Here is a 19674-nt window from a genome sequence, read left to right on the forward strand (position 1 = left end):
CCACTGCCATTAGTGCCTGTAATTCTGAAACTCTTCATGCTGATGTTATTGCCAGGAGCAGAGCAGTTTTCCAAGAGATATATTTTAATTCTGCTGTGTTAGCTGGCTCAAAAGGAGGTAAAAAGTTAATTTTTCCAAAACAAAGTTGAGGTCCCAAGTTGGAGTAGGTGCTCTACGGGGCGGTCTTATGTTTTTAGCCCCTTTGAGGTACTGTTTTAACAGAAGATTAGAGAAAATTGGTGGACCCGTGTTGTAATGAGCAGAGATGGCAGTGGCGTGGATCTTGATGGATGAGGAGAGGCCTTTGTCCAGCATCTCAGTTAAGTATTGTAGTATCTGAGGAATGTTTGGGACAAGAGGGTCAAGGCTGTGAGCTTGGTTCCAGGCACAGAATCTCTTCCATTGATCCGAATAGGCTTTCCTGGTACTAGGCCTTCTGGCCTCTAGAATGACATCCATAACAGCTTTGGAGAGAGGCATTGCTTGCCTGACTAAGGAATCTTCCATGCAGCTAGGTTTAAGGTCTTTAGCTGGCTGTGTAGTATTTGATTGTTTTGCTGAGTCAGCAGATGTGGGATTTGAGGCAAAATCCAGGGTGGTTCTTGTGCTAAGCTCCTTAAGATTGCACCAGACTGGCCACGCCAGCACTGGTACCCAATCAGGATAATCTTTGGCTCTTCCTGCTTGGCTTTTATGAGTACCTTTGGCAGGAGAGGTAGTGGTGGGAAAGCGTATACTTGTAGGTTGTCCCAGCTGAATGAGAGGGCATCCACTTTCCATGCTTGTGGATGGTAACTCCTTGTGCAGAATTTTTGTAGCTGGCAGTTTGGGGATGCAAACAGATCTATGTCCGGGCTCCACCATTTCTGTGTTATCATTCTGAATATTTGTGGATTCAACTCCCATTTGTGGGGATCCATGATATTTCTGCTTAAGTCGTCTGCCAGTGTGTTTTTCTCTCCTGGCAGGAATTGTGCTTGCAGATGAACGTGAAGGTTTATAGCTGTGTTCCACAGGGTCATAGCTTGTCTGCATAGGGGGTAGGGGTGAGTCCCCCCTTGCTTGTTTATGTACCACATAACTGTGGTGTTGTCTGTCTTTAGTAGTAGTTGTCCTGGATGTAGCAGGTCCTTGAAAGCTATAAGCGCATTTTGTACAGCTAACATCTCTTTTTGATTGATGTGAAGATGCCTTTGTTCTGCGGGCCACGTGCCCTGAATACATTTGCCTGCCATGTGTGCTCCCCAGGCGTAATCTGATGCATCTGTTGTCAGTGTTTGCCTGGCTGTGGGTTGTGTAAAAGGCTGTCCCTTGTTGAGGTGACAAGCTTGTGCCCACCATTGAAACTCCTGTTGAAGGCAAGGGATTAGTAGTATAACTGTTTCCAAACTTTGACAGTGTTGAGACCATACATTCTTTAGGTACCATTGTAGTTTCCTCATATGCAGTCTGGCATATGGAATTAGTAGTATGCAGGATGCCATGTAACCCAAGGCCTGCAGAATTTTTCTTGCAGGGAGTTGGGTCTTTGCTGCCATCAATTGAAAGTATTGAGTCAGTTGTCCTTGTTTGTCTGGCATGAGATAAGCCATCTGGGCCGTTGTGTTCAAGCTGGCACCCAGGAATATAATCTCTTGTGAGGGAACTAGCTTTGATTTCTTTTTTTTACTGTGTACCCCAGGCAACTTAACTTTTTTACAAACGCCAGATGCTTTAGAAGAATATCTTTTCTCTCTGCTTGAATCAGGCAGTCGTCCAGGTACGGATAAATTTGAATCCCTTTCTGTCTGCAAAATGCAATTACTGGTGCCAGGCACTTTGTGAAGACCCTGGGTGCAGTAGATAAGCCAAAGGGCAGTGCAGAGAATTGGTAGTGCATTGAACCTGCTATGAATCTGAGGTATCTTCTGCAATTTTGTCTGATACAGACATGCAGGTATGCCTCTTTGAGGTCCAAAGTCACGAGCCAAGCTTTCTTGCCCAGCATGGGAAGAAGCTGCTGTAATATCAACATTTTGAATTTCGGAACATCCAGGTAAGTGTTTAGAGATGAAAGATCCAGAATGGGCCTCCAGGCTTTGTCCTTTCTGGGTACCAGAAAGAGTCTTTAGTAAAATCCTTGTCCTTGCTCCTGTGATGGTACCTTCTGAATAGCTCTCATATCCATGAGTGCTGTAATTTGTTTTTGAGCCTCTGCCCATTGATTTGGTGGCAGATTTGGCATTCCTTTTAACCTTGGCAGAGTGTGAAAGTGGAACCTGTAACCTTGAAATACAATGTTGAGAACCCATTTGTCTTTGGTGATCATTTGCCAATTGTGGTAGAAGAGTGCCAGTTTTCCTCCCAAGGGGGCTGCCAAGAGGGATTTGTCTGGCATCTGTGGTGGGAAGTCACTGCAGCTGCTTTTTATATGGTTGGGGCCTGTCTTCCCCTTCTTTCTGGCCTGATGCAACCCACTGTCGAGGCCTGTAAGGACCTTGTGTTTGACCTCTACCTCTTGGACGTCTGTATCTTCCCCTTTGAGGTATGTCTGTAATTGGAAAGGGCCAATTCTTAGTTGGCCAGTTTCTGCTAAATCTAGGAGGCTGAACCTGTAAGAAATCCTTCACAGTTTGCATAGATTTTGCCTTATCCTCCATTTTCTTTAATTCCTCTTCTGCCTTAACTCCAAACAACACATCCTGCTGCAAAGGTGCATCCAAGAATTTTGCTTTAACATGATCTGGTAACGTATGTTCTTTTAACCAAGCATGTCTTCTAATGACAGAGCCTGTAACTGCTGCTCTGCAGGAGGCCTCTAGAGAATCAAACCCACATTGCAAAGTATGCTTTCACACTTGTTCAGCTGCATGCAATAAATCCTGCATTTCTTTAAAATTAGGAGGGAGGATCTGATTCTGGAAGCATTTTTTGTTTTAACTGAGACAGTAAAAATTGCTGATATTTTAGCATGTGAAACTGGCAATTTAAAGCTCTCATTGCTAAAGTTGCAGACGTATATACTTTCTTTCCCCATCTGTCTAATGCTCTGGAATCTCTGTCAGACGGAACTGGATTCTTGGCTGACGAGGCCTTAACCCGTTTGGGTCTCTGAAAAATAGTTTCACGGTCAGCTACAGGACTTTTATACAGAAATTTGTGCGATTCAGGGACTCTGTAGTATCTGTCAGGTTTAACAGGGGCTGGAGGTAAGGAATCAGGATTTAAGCTGGATTCAGTATACACATCATCCACAATATCTAACACTGGCGGAAAAGCAAGGGGTCTGTGTTGAGGTAATAAAAGGAAGTCCCTGAGCCTTTTCTTGGATTCGGAGTAATCCTGGCCTTCCCAGTGGAAATGCTCCCTCATGGTATGTAGGGTTTCCCCAAAGGAGTAGTCCTCAGGCGGTGAGGCTGATGGAATCGATTCCTCAACATCAGAATCCTCCTAAGGGGGTAAAGAATATCCTAGGTCTGAGGATGAATCAGAAGAGATGGACACCTGGTCGGATGAGTCATAGTCTGCATCCTGTCTAGGCCTTTTATCAGGAGGGGGATGGGACCCCCTGATCAGAGTGATTAGGTCTTCGGCCATTTTGAGCATTTGTTTCTTAGGCATGGCGGCCTGTCCTGGAGAATGCTGTATTTGTTTCTTTGATTTTAAAAGGAGGCTTAGACTTAGCAGAGGGTTTAATGCTTAACTGAGTAGGTTTAAAGACATCCTCTGTAGCTGTGGGTTGCTCAGCTACTCTGGATCCCTCTGAAAGGTTAGTCTCGGTAGGCTGAATAACTTGTGCGTCCGAAGGCCCAGCCATCTCCACGTGGGAGTCAGAGGCGGCCTGTGGTTCTACAGAAGCGGTCGTCAGGGGCTGCGAAGGTGCCTCACTGAAAACCGGAGAACCAGCGACTGGCCTAAAAGAGGCTTCGTCGTCAGTTTTGGGCCTCGGATGCCTATCCTTGTCTTTGTGCTTTTTGTGTATTCCGGTCATCGGAAGTTTCGACGGCATGGTATAATTGAATTTTCTACCAAAATAATGTCGGGCAAAATCAAACCGACGTTTAAGAGTGCGCTTGTTAAACCTAGCACAAAACTGACAACCAGTGACGTCGTGGTCTGGGCCTAGGCATGGGATACAATAGGAATGGAAATCCTTATGAGGTATTTGCTTCCCACAAGAAATACAGTTATTAACTTTTATTGACAATGGTCTGAGGCAAGAAAAAGTTTCTAACGGGTACTTAGCTTTGTAGAAGACTTCGGTTCTGGATTCGGAATGAAAATCTCAGGAGGCGGCCGACCGGCATTTGCGAACTGCTTTTGCTTCAGGCACAGCGCGACAAGAAAGACAGAAGAAAATGGCATCGGCTGCATCTTGTATACCCCTGTCGCAATGACGTCAGGGAGGAGGCAACAGCAACCGATGCCGGACCAAGATTTTGGAACTCAGGCCAACTGGGGAACCGCCTGACAGCAGGATAACCCAAGTGTAATGACTGCAGCAGTGTAACACGATGAACATCCAAATTTGGAGTCAAGGAATTTTCTAGAAAAACATCAACAACTTCCAACACGGGGAATAGCAAGAGGCTTATGCTGAGGTAAATCCAGAAACTCCCTAATCCGTTTCTTAGACTGGGGATAATCCTGACTTTCCCATTTAAAATGCTCCCAGAGGGTATTTAAAGTATCACTAAAAGACAAATCCTCTGGAAGAGAGGCCGAAGGGATGGACTCTGCATCTGAATCCTCAAAAGGAGGAAAAAACCTGAGAAAATTCCTCTTCATCAGCAGAATTGCTGGAAGAATCAGAACCTGAACAGGACAAAACATCAGGAGAAACATCCCTACTTCTTTTAGGAGGAGGAGGCTGAGAACCCCTAATAAGAGTCAACAGATCATTAGCCATTTTAACCATTTGGGATTGAGGGGAAACGAAAAGAAACTGGAGCAGTACAGTTGTGTACACCTACCATAAATGTAGATGTTAGAGCGTATTCACTGTTGCAGTCATCACATTTGGGTTATCTGCTTGCAGTAGCCCTCAGAAAGCCTGATTAACAAAGTCTTGGGTCCTGCGTCAGTTGCTGTCTCTTCTTCCATGATGTCAGGTCGTCAGGGGTATAAAACATGCAGCAGACGCCATTACATCAGTTTTTCTTGCCCCAGACGTCAGGTGCCCCCTTAATGGGAAGCAATAACACATATGTACACAAACATACAAGGATATACCTCCAATAAAAAAGCAAATGCACCAAAAAGCTTTTAAGCATAGTAAAAAATAGTAGAGGTATAGCCAAAGAAATTAGGGGGCTGGTGGGAGGGTTACCAGGACTGCAACAGTGAATACACTCTAACATCTACATTTATGGTAAGTGTACACAACTGTACTATGTTCTTCGTGTTTCACTGTTGCAGTCATCACATTTGGGTAGAGTCCCAAAGCTAAGGAAGGGAGGAGGAAGTTAGATAACATTAGGACCAGCTATAAGACCCTGCAAGACTGCAGTGGCAAAGCCAGCTCTGGACTTAGAGAAAATTGGCAAATGGTAATGCTTCATGAAGGCATGTACAGAACTCCAGGTAGCAGCTTCTAGGATGTCACTGGTATGAACACATCTGAGAAAGGCTGTAGAGGTAGATGCAGCCCTGGTTGAATGGGGTTTGATCCCCTGTGGGACAGGTTTTCCATGGTGCTTGTAGCAGAAATGAATGCAATGGCCTATCCATTTACAAATGGTCTGCTTTGAGATAGCCTTCCACTCTGCCCCTGCAGCAAATGCCACCAGCAGTTGTTCAGATTTCTTTTGAGATTTAGTTCTGTCCAAGTAAAATCTAAGTTGTCTGTGCACATCTAAGGAGTGGAGTATCCATTCCCCTTTGTTCTGTGGATTGGGAAAGAAGGTTGGCAAATGAATGGACTGATTGAGAGCCACAATGGATACCACCTTGGGCATGAAGGAGATTGGTTATGAGGGACACCCTGTCTGCATGAAAGATGATGAAAGGCTCCACAGCCATAAGGGCCTGTAGTTCAGATACCCTTCTTGTTGAAGTGATAGCTAAAAGAAAGGCTGTTTTCCAAGAAAGGAATTTTAAATCTGCAGTATCAGCTGGCTCGAAAGGAGGAAGAGCGAGTTTCTCCAATACAAAGTTAAGGTCCCAGGCTGGAGTTGGGGCTCTCCTGGGTGGTCTTAAATTTTTGGCCCCTCTGAGGAACTGCTTGAGCAGTGGATGCGAGAAGAAGGGAGGTTCTGTATTACAGTGAGCTGAAATGGTTGAGGCGTGAATTTTGATGGAGGAAAAAGAAAGTCCCTTGTGAAGCATCTCAGTAAGTACTGTAAAATCTGAGGTAAGTTGGGCACTGTTGTGCCCATCCCTTGAGATTGGTTCCAGGCACAGAATCTTTTCCATTTTTCACCATAAGATTTTCTAGTACTAGGCCTCCTTGCCTCTAAAATGATATCCATCACTGGTTTACTGAGGGATGTTAAGGGAGAGATTAGGTAAATAGCTAGGCTGCTAGGTTCAGGGTTTGAAGCGGAGGGTGCAGAATCCGATACTCCTGTTGAGACAACAGGGTAGGGGTCAGAGGCAGGTGCCATGGGACCAACAGTGACACACTGTGCAAGAGGGGGTACCAGTGTTGGTGAGGCCAGTCTGGTGCAATCAATATCGTCCTTGGTTTGTCCTGTTTGATCTTTAGTAATACTTTGGAGAGGAGAGGCAGAGGAGGAAAGGCATAAACTGATAGGTTTTTCCAGCTGAAGGACAGGGCATCCACTTTCCAAACCTGTTTGTGGGGAGTCCCTGCGCAAAATTTGTCCAATTGGTAGTTCTGGGGGGATGCAAACAAATCTGTATCTGGGCTCGCCCATTTGTTTGTCAGCATGTTGAAAATCATTGGTTCCAGTTTCCACTCGTGTGGGTCCATGAGGTTTCTGCTTAGTCCATCTGCTAGCGTATTTAGTTTTCCTGGCAGGAATTGAGCTTGTAGATGCACTTGGTAGCTCAAAGCTGTGTTCCACAATGCCATGGCTTGTCTGCAGAAGGGGTATGAATGGGTAACCCTCTTCTTTGTTTATGTACCACATAACAGTGGTATTGTCCGTCTTTACCATTAAATGTCCTGGAAGAATGTGGTCCTTAAAGGCTGTCAGAGCATTCTGGACAGCTAATATGCAAGTGCATTTGACTTGGGTTCCATTTGCCCTGAACGCACTTCCCTGCCAGGTGAGCCCACCATGCATAGTCTTATGCGTCTGTTGTTACTGTTTGGGCGGCATGGGGTAGAGTGAATGGTAGTCCCTTTAGGGTGGCAAGCCTCTGCCCACCAAAGAAATTCCAGGCGTAGGCAAGGTATGACAGGAATCATTGCTTCTAGATCCTGAGAATGTTGACACCATAGGCTTTTTAGATACCATTGTAGTTTCCTCATATGCAGTCTTGCATATGGAATTAGAAGAATGCAGGAGGCCATGAACTCCAAGGCTTGCAATATTTGCCTTGCAGATGGGTTTTCGTGGCCACTAGTTTGAAGTAGTCTGTCAGATGAATTTGTTTTTCTGGAGTGAGGAAAGCCATCTGGGAAGTTGTATTCAAGCTTGCTCCCAGAATATAATTTGTTGACAGGGTACCAGGTGTGGTTTCTTTTAGTTTATGGTATACCCTAGACAAGTTAGCACTCTTTGTACAAAAGCCCGACGATTCAAAATTATGTCCTGGCTTTCTGCTTGAATTAGACAATTGTCCAGGTATGGGTATATCTGAATATTTCTTTGCCTGCAAAATGCAATGACTGGGGCTAGGCACTTTGTGAATACCCTGGGCGCAGTAGATAAGCCAAAGGGCAGTGCAGAGAACTGGTAGTGATTGTAGCCTGCTTTGAAGCATAGGTATCTTCTGCAAGATTCCCTGACTGGGATGTGCAGGTATGCTTCCTTTAAATAGAGTGTTGCCATCCAGGCATCTTTTCCTAGCACAGGAAGCAACTGGTGAAGAGCCAGCATCTTGAATATTGGAATCACCAAAAAGGTGTTTAGAGTGGACAGGTCCAGGACAGGACGCCATGAATTGTCTTTCCTGGGTACCAGGAAAAGTCTTGAGTAGAAACCTTGTCCTTTTTCCTCCTCTGATACAGTTTGAATAGCCTTTATGTTTAAAAGGGAGAGTATTTGCTTTTGAGCCTCTGCCCACTGATTTGGGGGTAGATCTGGCCAACCGTTGGGCATTGGTAATGTGTGGAAGTGAAATCTGTATCCTTGGGACACTATATTTAAAACCCATTTGTCCTGGTAATGAGTTCCCAGTTTTTGGCCTGCAGACCAATCTTTCCCCCTAAAGGAGCAGTCAGTTGAGAAGTGCTTGGAAGTTTTAAAGTCAAGTCATTGAGACAGTTTTCCATGGGGGGGGGGGTCTTACTACTACCAGATTTGGAAGCGGAAGCCCCCCACTGCTTAGTCTTGTGCATACTCTGGGACTGAAATCTGGGGTTTCTTCTGGGTCTGGGTTTGGACTGAGAAGGCCTGGAAGGAGCAGGAAAAGACCAATTCTTAGAGGGCCAATGCCTACTAAATCTTGGAGGCTGAACTTGTAAGAAATCTTTAACAGTTTGCATAGATTTAGCTTCATCTTCTATCTTTTTAAGACCTTCCTCAGCTTTGCTGCCAAACAGGTGGTCCTGATTTAAGGAAGCATCCAACAGTTTAGCTTTAATATGATCAGGCAAAGATTGCTCCTTAAGCCAAGCATGCCTTCTGAGTACAGACCCAGTGATATCAGCCCTGCAAGAGGCCTCCAATGAATTAAAACCACATTGCAAAAGTATGCTTTCCAACCTGTTCAGCAGAATGCATTAAATCCTGTAAATCCTTATTTTCAGCACAGTCAGGAATCAACATCATTTTCTGCTTAAGCAATCCAATAATATGTTGTTGATACTTTAACATATGAAACTGACAGTTGAAGGCCCTAATGGCTAAGGTTGCAGAAGTGTAAACCTTCTTACCCTATCAATCCAGCGCCCTGGAGTCTCTATCAGAAGGGGTAGGATTTTTGGCTGTAGAAGCCTTAATGCCCTTGGGTCCCTGTGAAATAGTCTCTGGATTCGCAACAGGATTTTTAAAAAGGAACTTGCGGGAATCAGGAACCCTGCAATATCAGTCAGGTTTTCTGGGAGCAAGAGGCAAAGAATCAGGGGCCAAACTAGATTCCGAAAAGGAATCATCAACAATGTCTAGTACAGGAGGTATACTTAAAGGCCTATGTTGAGGCAGGAGTAAGAAAGTCCCTAAGCCTCTTTTTCGAATCAGAGAAATCCTGGCTTTCCCAGTGGAAATGCTCCCTTAGAGTGTGCAAGGTTTCACCAAAAGAGAAATCCTCTGGAGGGGAAGCAGAGGGAATAGGGTCCTCTGCATCAGAATCCTCATAAGTAGATAAGGGTAAATCCAGATCATCAGAAGAATCAAAAAAATCAGAATCCTGGTCAGAAGATTCATACACAAATTCAGTTCTAGGTCTCTTAGAAGAGGATGGTTGTCTTCCCCTGATTAAAGTTATAAGGTCTTCAGCCATTCTTATTATTTGTTTTTTAGGCATAGAGGCCTGAGCATGCAGCCTGGGTGTCGGTTTTCTAGGCATGGTTCGAGGTTTAGGCCTTAAAGAAGAAGGAGGTGTTGGTTTAATATGCAAGCCCGTAGGCCTGAATACACCCTCAGAAGCTGGTGCCTGCACAGCGGCTCCAGACCCATCCAAGGTAGAGACATCCGCATATTCCACAGTTGAAGCATCTCGTGGCATACCGGACTCCGAATGGGTCTCAGCAGAGGCCTGAAAATCAGAAGTAGCAGGTATCGGGGCTGCAAAAGCGCCTCACTGAGTACCGGCGAACTGGCTTAGGAGAAGCGTCAGCGGCAGCTTTGGACCTAGGTGGCCTGTCTCTGTCTTTATCTTTGCATTTTTTTTCGGAATGCCAGTAGTCGGATGGCTTACTAACGACATTTCTGGATAAGTGAACAGAGAACCAAAATATTTCGAAGTGTAAATATACAGACGACGGATAGTGCGTTGGTTAAATAAGGCACAAAACTGACAGCAAGGTACGTCATGGTCAGGGCCTAGGCAAAGAATACAGTACGAATGAAAATCTTTGTGAGGTATTTGCTTTCCACAAGAAATGCAATTATTAACTTTTACTGACATCGGTAAAGAGCAAGAAAAAGTTTCCCCAATGAGGTACTTAGCTTTAGATGAAGATTTCGGTTCTGAAACTCGAAAACGAAAATTTCAGGAGTCGGCCAACCGACACCTGCGAACTGCTTCTACTTCGGGCACCCCACGGCAAGAAAGACAGATGTAATGGCATCGGCTGGATGTTTTATACCCCTGATGACCTGACGTCACGGAAGACGAGACAGCAACAGACGCAGGACCCAAGACTTTGTTAATTAGGCCGACTGAGGGCTACTGCAAGCAGATAACCCAAATGTGATGACTGCAACAGTGAAACACTAAGAACATTTGCCTTTTCACAGGCTTACGAATGCAAGATTTACCTGCAAGCCTGAAGGACTTGGGAGGCCTGGCAACCAAAGTTGCAGCAGAAGTCAAAGAAAGAAGTTTGCTGTCAGAATGCAAAACAGAGGCCTCTGACACTGGAGTCAGCTTAGCGGACCGGCTCCAGCAGAAGAGGTGACCGGCGACAGGTCAGAAGGCAAAATGGAGGCCGAGGCCTAAGGGACTCAGACATAATCAAGGCCTGCGGTTGTACATCTGCGGACTGCAGGGACTGCAAAGGCATCTCGCTGGCTACCGTCTGACTGATGACCAACTTAACATCATCCTAAGACTTAGCTTTCTGAGGCCTGTCACGGTCCTTATCCTTAAGTTTCTTCAGAATATCTGAAGCCTGAAGACCAGCGGATGCCATACCAATGAACTGAGGTCAAACTCAAATGCCTAGCCAAAATCTTAGCCCGACTACTGATAGTATACGGATTAAAGGAGGCACCGAGATCACAATTGGGAATGTTGTGGTCAAGGCCTAAACCAATAATGCAATAGGAATGAAAATCTCTATGGGGAACCTGCTTTCCACAGGTAAGGCAATTAACTTTTTCTGACATTCGTTAAAGCAAGAAAAAGATGATTCCCAACAGGGTACTTAGCTGTAGTAGACTTCAACTCTTGTAGTTGGAAACTAACAAAGGTAAACTGCCGACCGGCATTCGTGCATGAAAAGCTTCTGCTTCGGGCTCCGCGGAAAGAAAGACTGAGGAAGTGACGTTGGCTACCTCCTTTTGTATCGGATGCCCTGACATCCTTTACAACCGAAGGCAACTCATGTCATTTTTACTTACCTTTGGTATTCTGGCCGACCGAGGGCTACCGGGAGCCAGATAACCCATTAGTTAGGACTGCAACAGTGAAACACGATGAACATCCTTCTAACACTACCTCTAATTGTGGTTACTCAAACTTTCTACCTAATGATTAAGGATCTACTGATCTTACAAAACAAGCTTCCAACTAGTACAGTTAATAGCTACATAAACATACTAACAACAATAGCATGGAAATGAACTGTTCTTCAGAGCTGTGTGAAACACAACTTGGGGAAAATGAATCTAGGAAACATGCTAAGAACCACACTGTGAAGGGAATGCAGGATTTAAAAAAAAAAAAAGGACCTATGGGTTTTGTGCAACACAAGCTGATGAAACATTAAGTAAAAAGTAAGAGACAACATACCTGATGTAAACAGGGCCAACTGTCAGCATTCCCAGGGCACAGCAAAAGAAAGGGAAGAAAGTAAACAAGACACAGTGAGAATTAAAAATGTTCAGAACTACAGCTTGAAGTTAATAAGACAGCTATATATTCTTAACTTATCACATACATTACTTTATTTCACTCCCGTCACACTCATTAATGTGCCAATGCATAAACTACTCTACAATCATACATTTTTCAACAACGTCTCATTTCCACAGAAAGACAGTTTTGTATTCACCACAATGGTAGATAGCTACGATCCATTTCTGTCTACTTTAACCTGAAAGACTGGTTGCTGCAGGTGGTACACTCAGCACCCTTGGCTTTTTCCACAGCTCAAGCTTTTCCTCAAACCTCCATAATGCCCATCACGTCCCTCTCTTCTGCAAATCAAGCTTGTCAGTAGATTATATATAGCAGCAGGGGAATAACTATACATACCCTTAACTATAGGCAGCATACACTCCTCCTCCTCCCCAATTTTCTACAATGGGTGAGGTGTTGCATCAAATGTCAACACCTTTCTCGATTCAGGTCACTTTCTTAACTTCTCTGATAGTCATATCTGACTGTTACAAATCTTTTTTCCTTGCACACTCCATCATCTCTTTGCTGGATGTCCTCATTCCCATTTGCCTTTTTCCTCTCTCCCTCCCTCAAATCATATTCACCAGATTTCTTCTGCTTTTCTGCACATGGGCCTGAACTACTGTAACCTGTTCTCTTTGACCCTCTCTGTAATCGGAGTTACATGAGCTTTTGCTCCAACATCCTCATTTCTTTGTCCCACAGGGTACATCCCATCACCTACCTCAGGCACTTCATCTCCATCACCTCTAGCTTCTGCAGCTGCTCTGTCTTCACTGCCCAGCTTGCTGTACCAGACAGTAGCACTGGTCACACCAGTGCACCAGACAGTAGCACTGGTCACACCAGTGCACCAGACAGTAGCACTGGTCACACCAGTGCACCAGACAGTAGCACTGGTCACACCAGTGCACCAGACAGTAGCACTGGTCACACCAGTGCACCAGACAGTAGCACTGGTCACACCAGTGCACCAGACAGTAGCACTGGTCACACCAGTGCACCAGACAGTAGCACTGGTCACACCAGTGCACCAGACAGTAGCACTGGTCACACCAGTGCACCAGACAGTAGTACTGGTCACCCCAGTGCACCAGACAGTAGTACTGGTCACCCCAGTGCACCAGACAGTAGTACTGGTCACCCCAGTGCACCAGACAGTAGTACTGGTCACACCAGTGCACCAGACAGTAGTACTGGTCACACCAGTGCACCAGACAGTAGTACTGGTCACACCAGTGCACCAGACAGTAGTACTGGTCACACCAGTGCACCAGACAGTAGTACTGGTCACACCAGTGCACCAGACAGTAGTACTGGTCACACCAGTGCACCAGACAGTAGTACTGGTCACACCACTGTCTCGTACCCACCCTTCCCAGGTACTTAAAGCAGGTAACCTAGTCACTGTTTTCCTTTCCATCTTAATTGTCAGGTTCTTCTGATATCTATTTGCTGCCATGACAACTGTCTTTTCTGTACTTCGTTTCAGACCAAGTGGCTTCAGTTTTGCATTATATTCCTCTATCATTTGCTGAAATTCTTGTCACAGTTCATTTGTAATGCCACATTACCTGTATACAGCAGAGCTGTCCCTTCCACCTGGTTAGCTAATGTAGTCCATCACAAATATGAATAGCAGTGGGCTCAGAGCTGAACCCTGATGCACATCTACTCCCACTGAGAATCCCTAGAGTGTCCTCGCACTGATCATACTCGTAACAACAAAAAACTACTTGTACCACGGAAGAACACACCACTGTTACCTAACACAATCTTTATTCCACAAAAAAGAGCTTCAAACAGCTTTCGTAAATGTGCTTTTTCAAGTTTTTATTTAGAGCACACTAGCCTATCACCATACTTTTATAAACTATTCTGCATCACATGACTCAGTTTGACTACAGGTTTTAAACTGACAGCATCACTCACAGCTGAAAATTGTATCTGCTCTCAGCACATTTATCCATTTATATTCCTTTTTTCTAAACTTAATTTCATATCACCTTCTTTCATTTTTTTTTTTTGTATTTACTACTTCTAGGATAGCATACTTAAAAGAATGATGTTCACTGGTCTCTGACATGTTTATATAAAGGAATGCTGTTCACTGGTCTCTGGCATGTTTCTGTAATGCATTAACTGTAATCTGGCTCCTGAAATCAGACAGACGGTTCCTTAGTCATTCATCCATCCATAACCCCTTTTCCCATTTTCGCACAAGTAGTAGTAACAACCATCTAAAGCAAAGGTTTACACCATCAGATAGCTAGCCCTGCCACAACTGTTCTAACATATCACACACTCGCTCACTTGTATGACCAATTTAAAAGTGTCTGATCCACATACTGCATGGACATTTTTGGCATTTTGCAATACATATTACATGTGCAGACCGTGATACCCTATATGTTCGATATTCATATACATTCTTCATTATTGGATATTCAAAATACTTTTCTTTAACAAACTTACAAAAAAAAATACTTGGTGCAACAGTATGTCCCCTTCCTTCCACTATGTCTTTTATCCTTAGGAAAATGTTGTTCTTTATAACACAGCTTTTGTTTTAGGATTTTGTGCTTTCTATACAACTCATAACCTGCTTCCAAGTTTTTGTTTTTTTTTTTAAATATGCCAGGGTTTGTTACATCCTACACCATATATGCATGCTATTGTACATCAGTGAAATGCAAAATTTCTGTTCATTCTTGACTTTCATGATTATTCCCTCCCACTAAAAATGTACCATCCACTTGCTTACTCAATATTCCACAATTAGTACTAAGTCAAGATATACCCATCTGTTCCTTTACTAGGCTTTTAAACATGAAGTGCGAGCACATACTTCTACTATGCAAGTAAGAGGTGAAGAAAAATACGTGTGTAGAAACACGCACCTGCCCTTCTTGTTTAAAAACAAAATAAAGAACAGCTGTTACTTGTATCTTGACTTAAATGATGGAATACTGAATAAGCAAAAGGATGAATTAGTTAAGGTTTGTTGATAGAGGATGAGATATGCTGGAGATTAAAAAAGATACTATGACTAACAGTTATGTTAAACATGCCTCTACATTTTCAGCAGTAGGGAATGACTAGAAAAAGTCAATGATCAGAAATTTCACATTTTGCTGACATACAGTAAGCACATGGTACAGGATGTAATAAAAAGAAGGAAGGAGTCCACAGTTGTATGTTTTTGTAATATGTTGCGATACCACCCAAGAAGGATGGCGGTCTTGAAAGATATGGACCTTGTGATCACACTTAACTTATGGTGGTTTGCAAAAGTATGCAGTGAAGACCATCTCACAGCAGTACAAATATCAACTGATGAGTTTCCAAAGAAAGTCAAGGACATACCAATGGATCTGGATGAACAAGTTCAATGTTTGCCTGAAACAGTCTTATTATTAGAAACACAGCAGTAAGGAATACAATCCTTTTCTGAAATAGCCTGTTGGAGGCAAAGAAAATAAGGTGGTTACCTGTTCTATAACAGTTTTTGACCTATGCAAATAGAATCTCAAAGGTTCACAGACAAGTACTAGGCTAGCTGCCCTCAAGGGTCATTTTAAGCCTAGCCAACTTTCCTTTCAAATGTGAGGCTAAAACCCTGTACCTTAACCATTACACCAACTGCGATGATAAGAGGTACTGCTAGCTATGCCAGGAGAAGTAGGGTGGTGGATATATAACATATGTCAGCACAGCTAGCTGGAATTTTGTAAAGAATTAAATGTCATTTGAATATAAAACTGACTTGCACAGATATTTCTGCTGAAAATGTATCTGTAAAGTTGCCTGTGTTAAAAATGTACCACAGTGGGTCCTGACTGTATTGTAACTGAATTAAATGTGTATGTTTTAACAGAGGATACTAGAAGAAAAGGGATTAAATCGCAGTCTCAGCTAAATAGCTGAAATTAAATTAGACCATAAAGACTGTATCTTACAGTTCAGGTTGCAGAGACAAAAATATGTCTGGAAAGCCAAGTATTAGGAAGCCTTCTTTAATGTCTCGAGCAGGGAGCTAATTACTACTCATTACTACTCCGGAAAGTGAGAGGTTTGAAATTGTTTTATGACTTCTAGGAGCTGCAGCAGATCAGAGCAAAGCTGTGTGTGTATGGTAACACAAAGGTGCTAAAATCATGACAGCTTCTAGTGTTGGTGATAATGTGGGAAACAGAGTCAGATGACCAGATATGATGTCATTTGGTACGCTATCCCAGAAACAATATTTAGCTATTATACTGAGAAGTCTCTCAGTCAGACTGAGCAGTCTATTTCTTGGAACCAGACATAGAAGGATCCCTCACCTACTTCATCTTGCCTTGCTCTATTTAGTAAGTAGGAACAGTAATTTGCTAAATCAGTCAGGAAAATATAGTGAGAATAGTTAACTATTGTTTTTCTGTAACTGTGTGAATCTTTCCAACTGTGTTATTTTTTTTTATTACTAAACATATTTAAACTTTTCATTGTGGCTGGTCCTTTTAGAAAATATTTTGATGGGATTTGCATGTATGTATTTGGTGCTAACTGTGGCCACTCCTGAAAGCCTGGCTGTTTGGTTGACATTAGCATTTGCATTAATATTAGTTTCACTCAGTATAATTGGATATTCTTTTTAAGAGCCTTACAGTAACTGACTAGTGGCAGTGAACCTACCTTATAGTCTGGGAAACGTTGGTAGAGCAGGCAATCTGTGCCAGCCTATCTCAGGTGTGTGTGTGTGTGTGTGTGTGTGTGTGTGTGTGTGTGTGTGTGTGTGTGTGTGTGTGTGCGTGCGTGTGCGTGTGCGTGCAAATTAAATCTCAAAGAGATTGTGCAGCAGCTACTTGAAACAGGGACACAAAGCAATGGTATCACAGATAGAGTAGTGGAGGACTTGGCTTGGACACTCGACTGAGGACTTCACTCTACAGCTGTGGGCAGCCTTACTGGGGGACCTGGGGAGACACAGACCTAGACCTCTAGAGAGGTCTGCATCTGGAAATATACTGGGTGTATCCATTTTTATTCCAAGTGAACATTCCTCTCCAGTATCAGTGGTGAGGACGGAGGCTCCTTGATTACTGGCCCAGAGTGGGGATGTCACACCAACCCTAAAAGGCATGACTGGAGAGGACCATAGAACTGGTCCATAAACATGATAGCTGTATCAGAATGTAATGGCTTTAGGAAGATGAACTGTATTACAAATTTTGACAGCTATCCTATTGCCCGCAATTAATGAGCCGATAGCTTAAGAAAGGTCAGATACCAGGTAAAGGATATTGGAATATACAACATACCCCTTCTATCAAAGAAAAAAAAAAACTTCATAACTATTGTTGGTCTGTTTCAGTACACTGTGTTACCATTTGGCCCACATCGAACCCCTGCCACATTTCAAAGGCTGATGGATGGATGAAACACTGAATGCTCACTTCTAATATGCTAAGGCATGGCTGGCTGATGTGGTCATTCATTAAGAGGACTGGGAATCTCACTTAGCTGACGTGCATACTATAATAGAAACCATAAGATAAACAAACAATTTTAAATGCTAAGAAAAGTAAACTGGGTATGGTGAAGGCCAACTTTCTTTGGGTACCTCATAGGACGAGGGGTGGTAAGACCTCAAATTGAAAAATAGACAGGAGGGTACAGGCCTTCTGCAGTAAGAAACATATGAAGGCCTTTCTTGGACTAGTTATTGAAAAAAATGTTTTGTGCCTAATTTTTTTTTATTATGACCTATTTGACAGTTCTCACAAATGGATTATGTCAATGTGCAAATGGTCTCTTGAAACACAGAACATTCAATGAACTAAAAAAAAAAAAAAGGATCCTATATTCTGAACCTGTATCAATAATTTTAGACTTTACAAAGATTTTATCTTGCATACCAGTATATCTGAGATAGCTTTGGGAACTGTGCTATCCCAACACATTCAGGATGAGAAGCACCTTGTGCGCTGTATCGTCAAGAAGCTAAGCAATGCTGACATGAAACAGCTACTGAAAGGGAAGGAGACTAGCAATAAAACAATCCTTCTATGACCGGAAATACTAGCGGTTAGGAAGGTACTTCAACATGGTAACAGATCATGTCTTTTAGCAAAGGTTAAGTAGACAAATTGATGAGAATACCAAGTTGAAGATGTTGGCAGATTCTTCAGCTCTTTCACTATACAGGGGACCCACAAGTCTAGCCTAGCCAATGGGAATGCCAGTGGCTGACTCCCACTGTACGATTCCAAAATCCCTGGTTTTGTGTTGGAAATTGGGTAGTTCTAACATGCTGATCTTGGCAAATGCGTGTCTAACAGTGGGTTCTGAATTTTGAAATGAGTAACGTGCCTTTAGGTAGAGCACGGGAATACCTTCACAGTATTGTAGTCAGGAACTAACAGACATTACCTGGATTAAACAGTCTCACTTGCAAGTTATTATGGTATAAACATGACTAGACTACAAGCCTAAACTCAATGTTACTTTCTCACATGGAGGATCAGTTAAACCAATAACTGCATCTGGAAGATCTGTTAGTGTGTAGTAGTAGAACCCAGTCAGGGCTAACCTGGGAACTACAACCTGTGGAATATACCTTATGGGAAGTACAACCAGTGGAGTATACCTTGGGGAAGTAGCTGTTACTATTGGGGATGAAAGCTTGGCCTTGGAAAGGACAGCAGCCTTGGTCATTCCTTGTGCTATGAGACAGCCTGTACCATACAGGGGCTATGTGGACAAAACACTTATGAAAATGTAATAAAATAAGACATTTTATTACGTTTCTTTGTGAGCATCCAGAGAGTAAAGTTTATATTCACCTCTGCTAGAATATTTAGGAAAAAACTAGAAGATTAAATCGACTAAGATTCAACTCCAAAGCTACTTCAGGTTTCAAGACTGTTAGCTTGTAAAAACATCCTGCCTTTGTGAGATGTTAAAAAGAATGGCAAAGAGAGACGGCAGGCAGCCCTGACACCCCCAATGCAGACAATATTGCTATGACAAACAATGCTTTCCAAGGAGATATATGAGGTCTTCAGTAACAACAGTTTCAAAAGGAGAATGCATAGGCATTATCAAGATAAAACTGAGATCCCAAGGAGGAAAGTACAGTTGTACAAGTAAACCAGAATGAAGTGGAAGCGCAAATCAACTAAAAAATCCAAAGTGGTATGGAAATACTGGAAAGTCTTTTGGCGAAAACACAGTTTTATTCATCCACCTCTCAAAACGCTAGTAAAACGAACTGGAACAAGTGTAAAAATGACATCCACGTAAAACAATCACATTAACGCTGTTCTCCCCATACGTTTTCATCCTATTACAGACTTCATCAGATAACTGCACTAAATCCCAGCCTTTCTTTATATATACCTCTATCCCAAGGAGGAAAGTACAGTTGTACAAGTAAACTCACCATAACATTAGATGTTAAAGTGATCACTGCTGCTGTAACCTTAGCTATATGGTTTGTATCATTCCAAGAAAATAACAGTCATCCAGATTACAAAGTTTCACGGCACCTTCCACGCATCCAAACTGTCTACTAAAAACTGTCTACTGTGACTAAAAAAAAAATCTGGATGCAAAGTCCTTCACAGGTTTTCTGCCCACAATACAGAGGAAGGCTGAGCCCTGAAAGGACAATGCTAAAAACAAAATATTAATGCCTGCACCCTGGCATAAAGCACACACCAAAAAAAAAAAAAAAAAAACACAAGGGGGAATGGAGGTAAGCAGTAGCTATTGCAGCACTGATCATTTGAACATTTACTGTTAAGGTAAGTTTACTTGTACAACTGTACTTGCGTTCAATCACACTGATCA

The 19674-nt window shown here is 43.0% G+C and overlaps 1 protein-coding gene across 2 annotated transcripts in view; it reads right to left on the reverse strand.

Moving 5' to 3' along the window:
* RNF185 (ring finger protein 185) overlaps positions 1-19674 on the reverse strand; it is a 471432-nt gene that overhangs the window by 354080 nt on the left and 97678 nt on the right. For both annotated transcript variants that reach the window (XM_044068822.1, XM_044068823.1), the window contains one exon: positions 11728-11746. In XM_044068822.1, coding sequence (XP_043924757.1) covers positions 11728-11746 — 19 coding nt within the window. The remainder of the gene's footprint in view (positions 1-11727; positions 11747-19674) is intronic.

The sequence above is a fragment of the Protopterus annectens genome, chromosome 4.part0, assembly GCF_019279795.1.
Source record: "Protopterus annectens isolate FY-2018-M chromosome 4.part0, PAN1.0, whole genome shotgun sequence".
Taxonomy (NCBI): Eukaryota; Metazoa; Chordata; order Ceratodontiformes; family Protopteridae; genus Protopterus; species Protopterus annectens.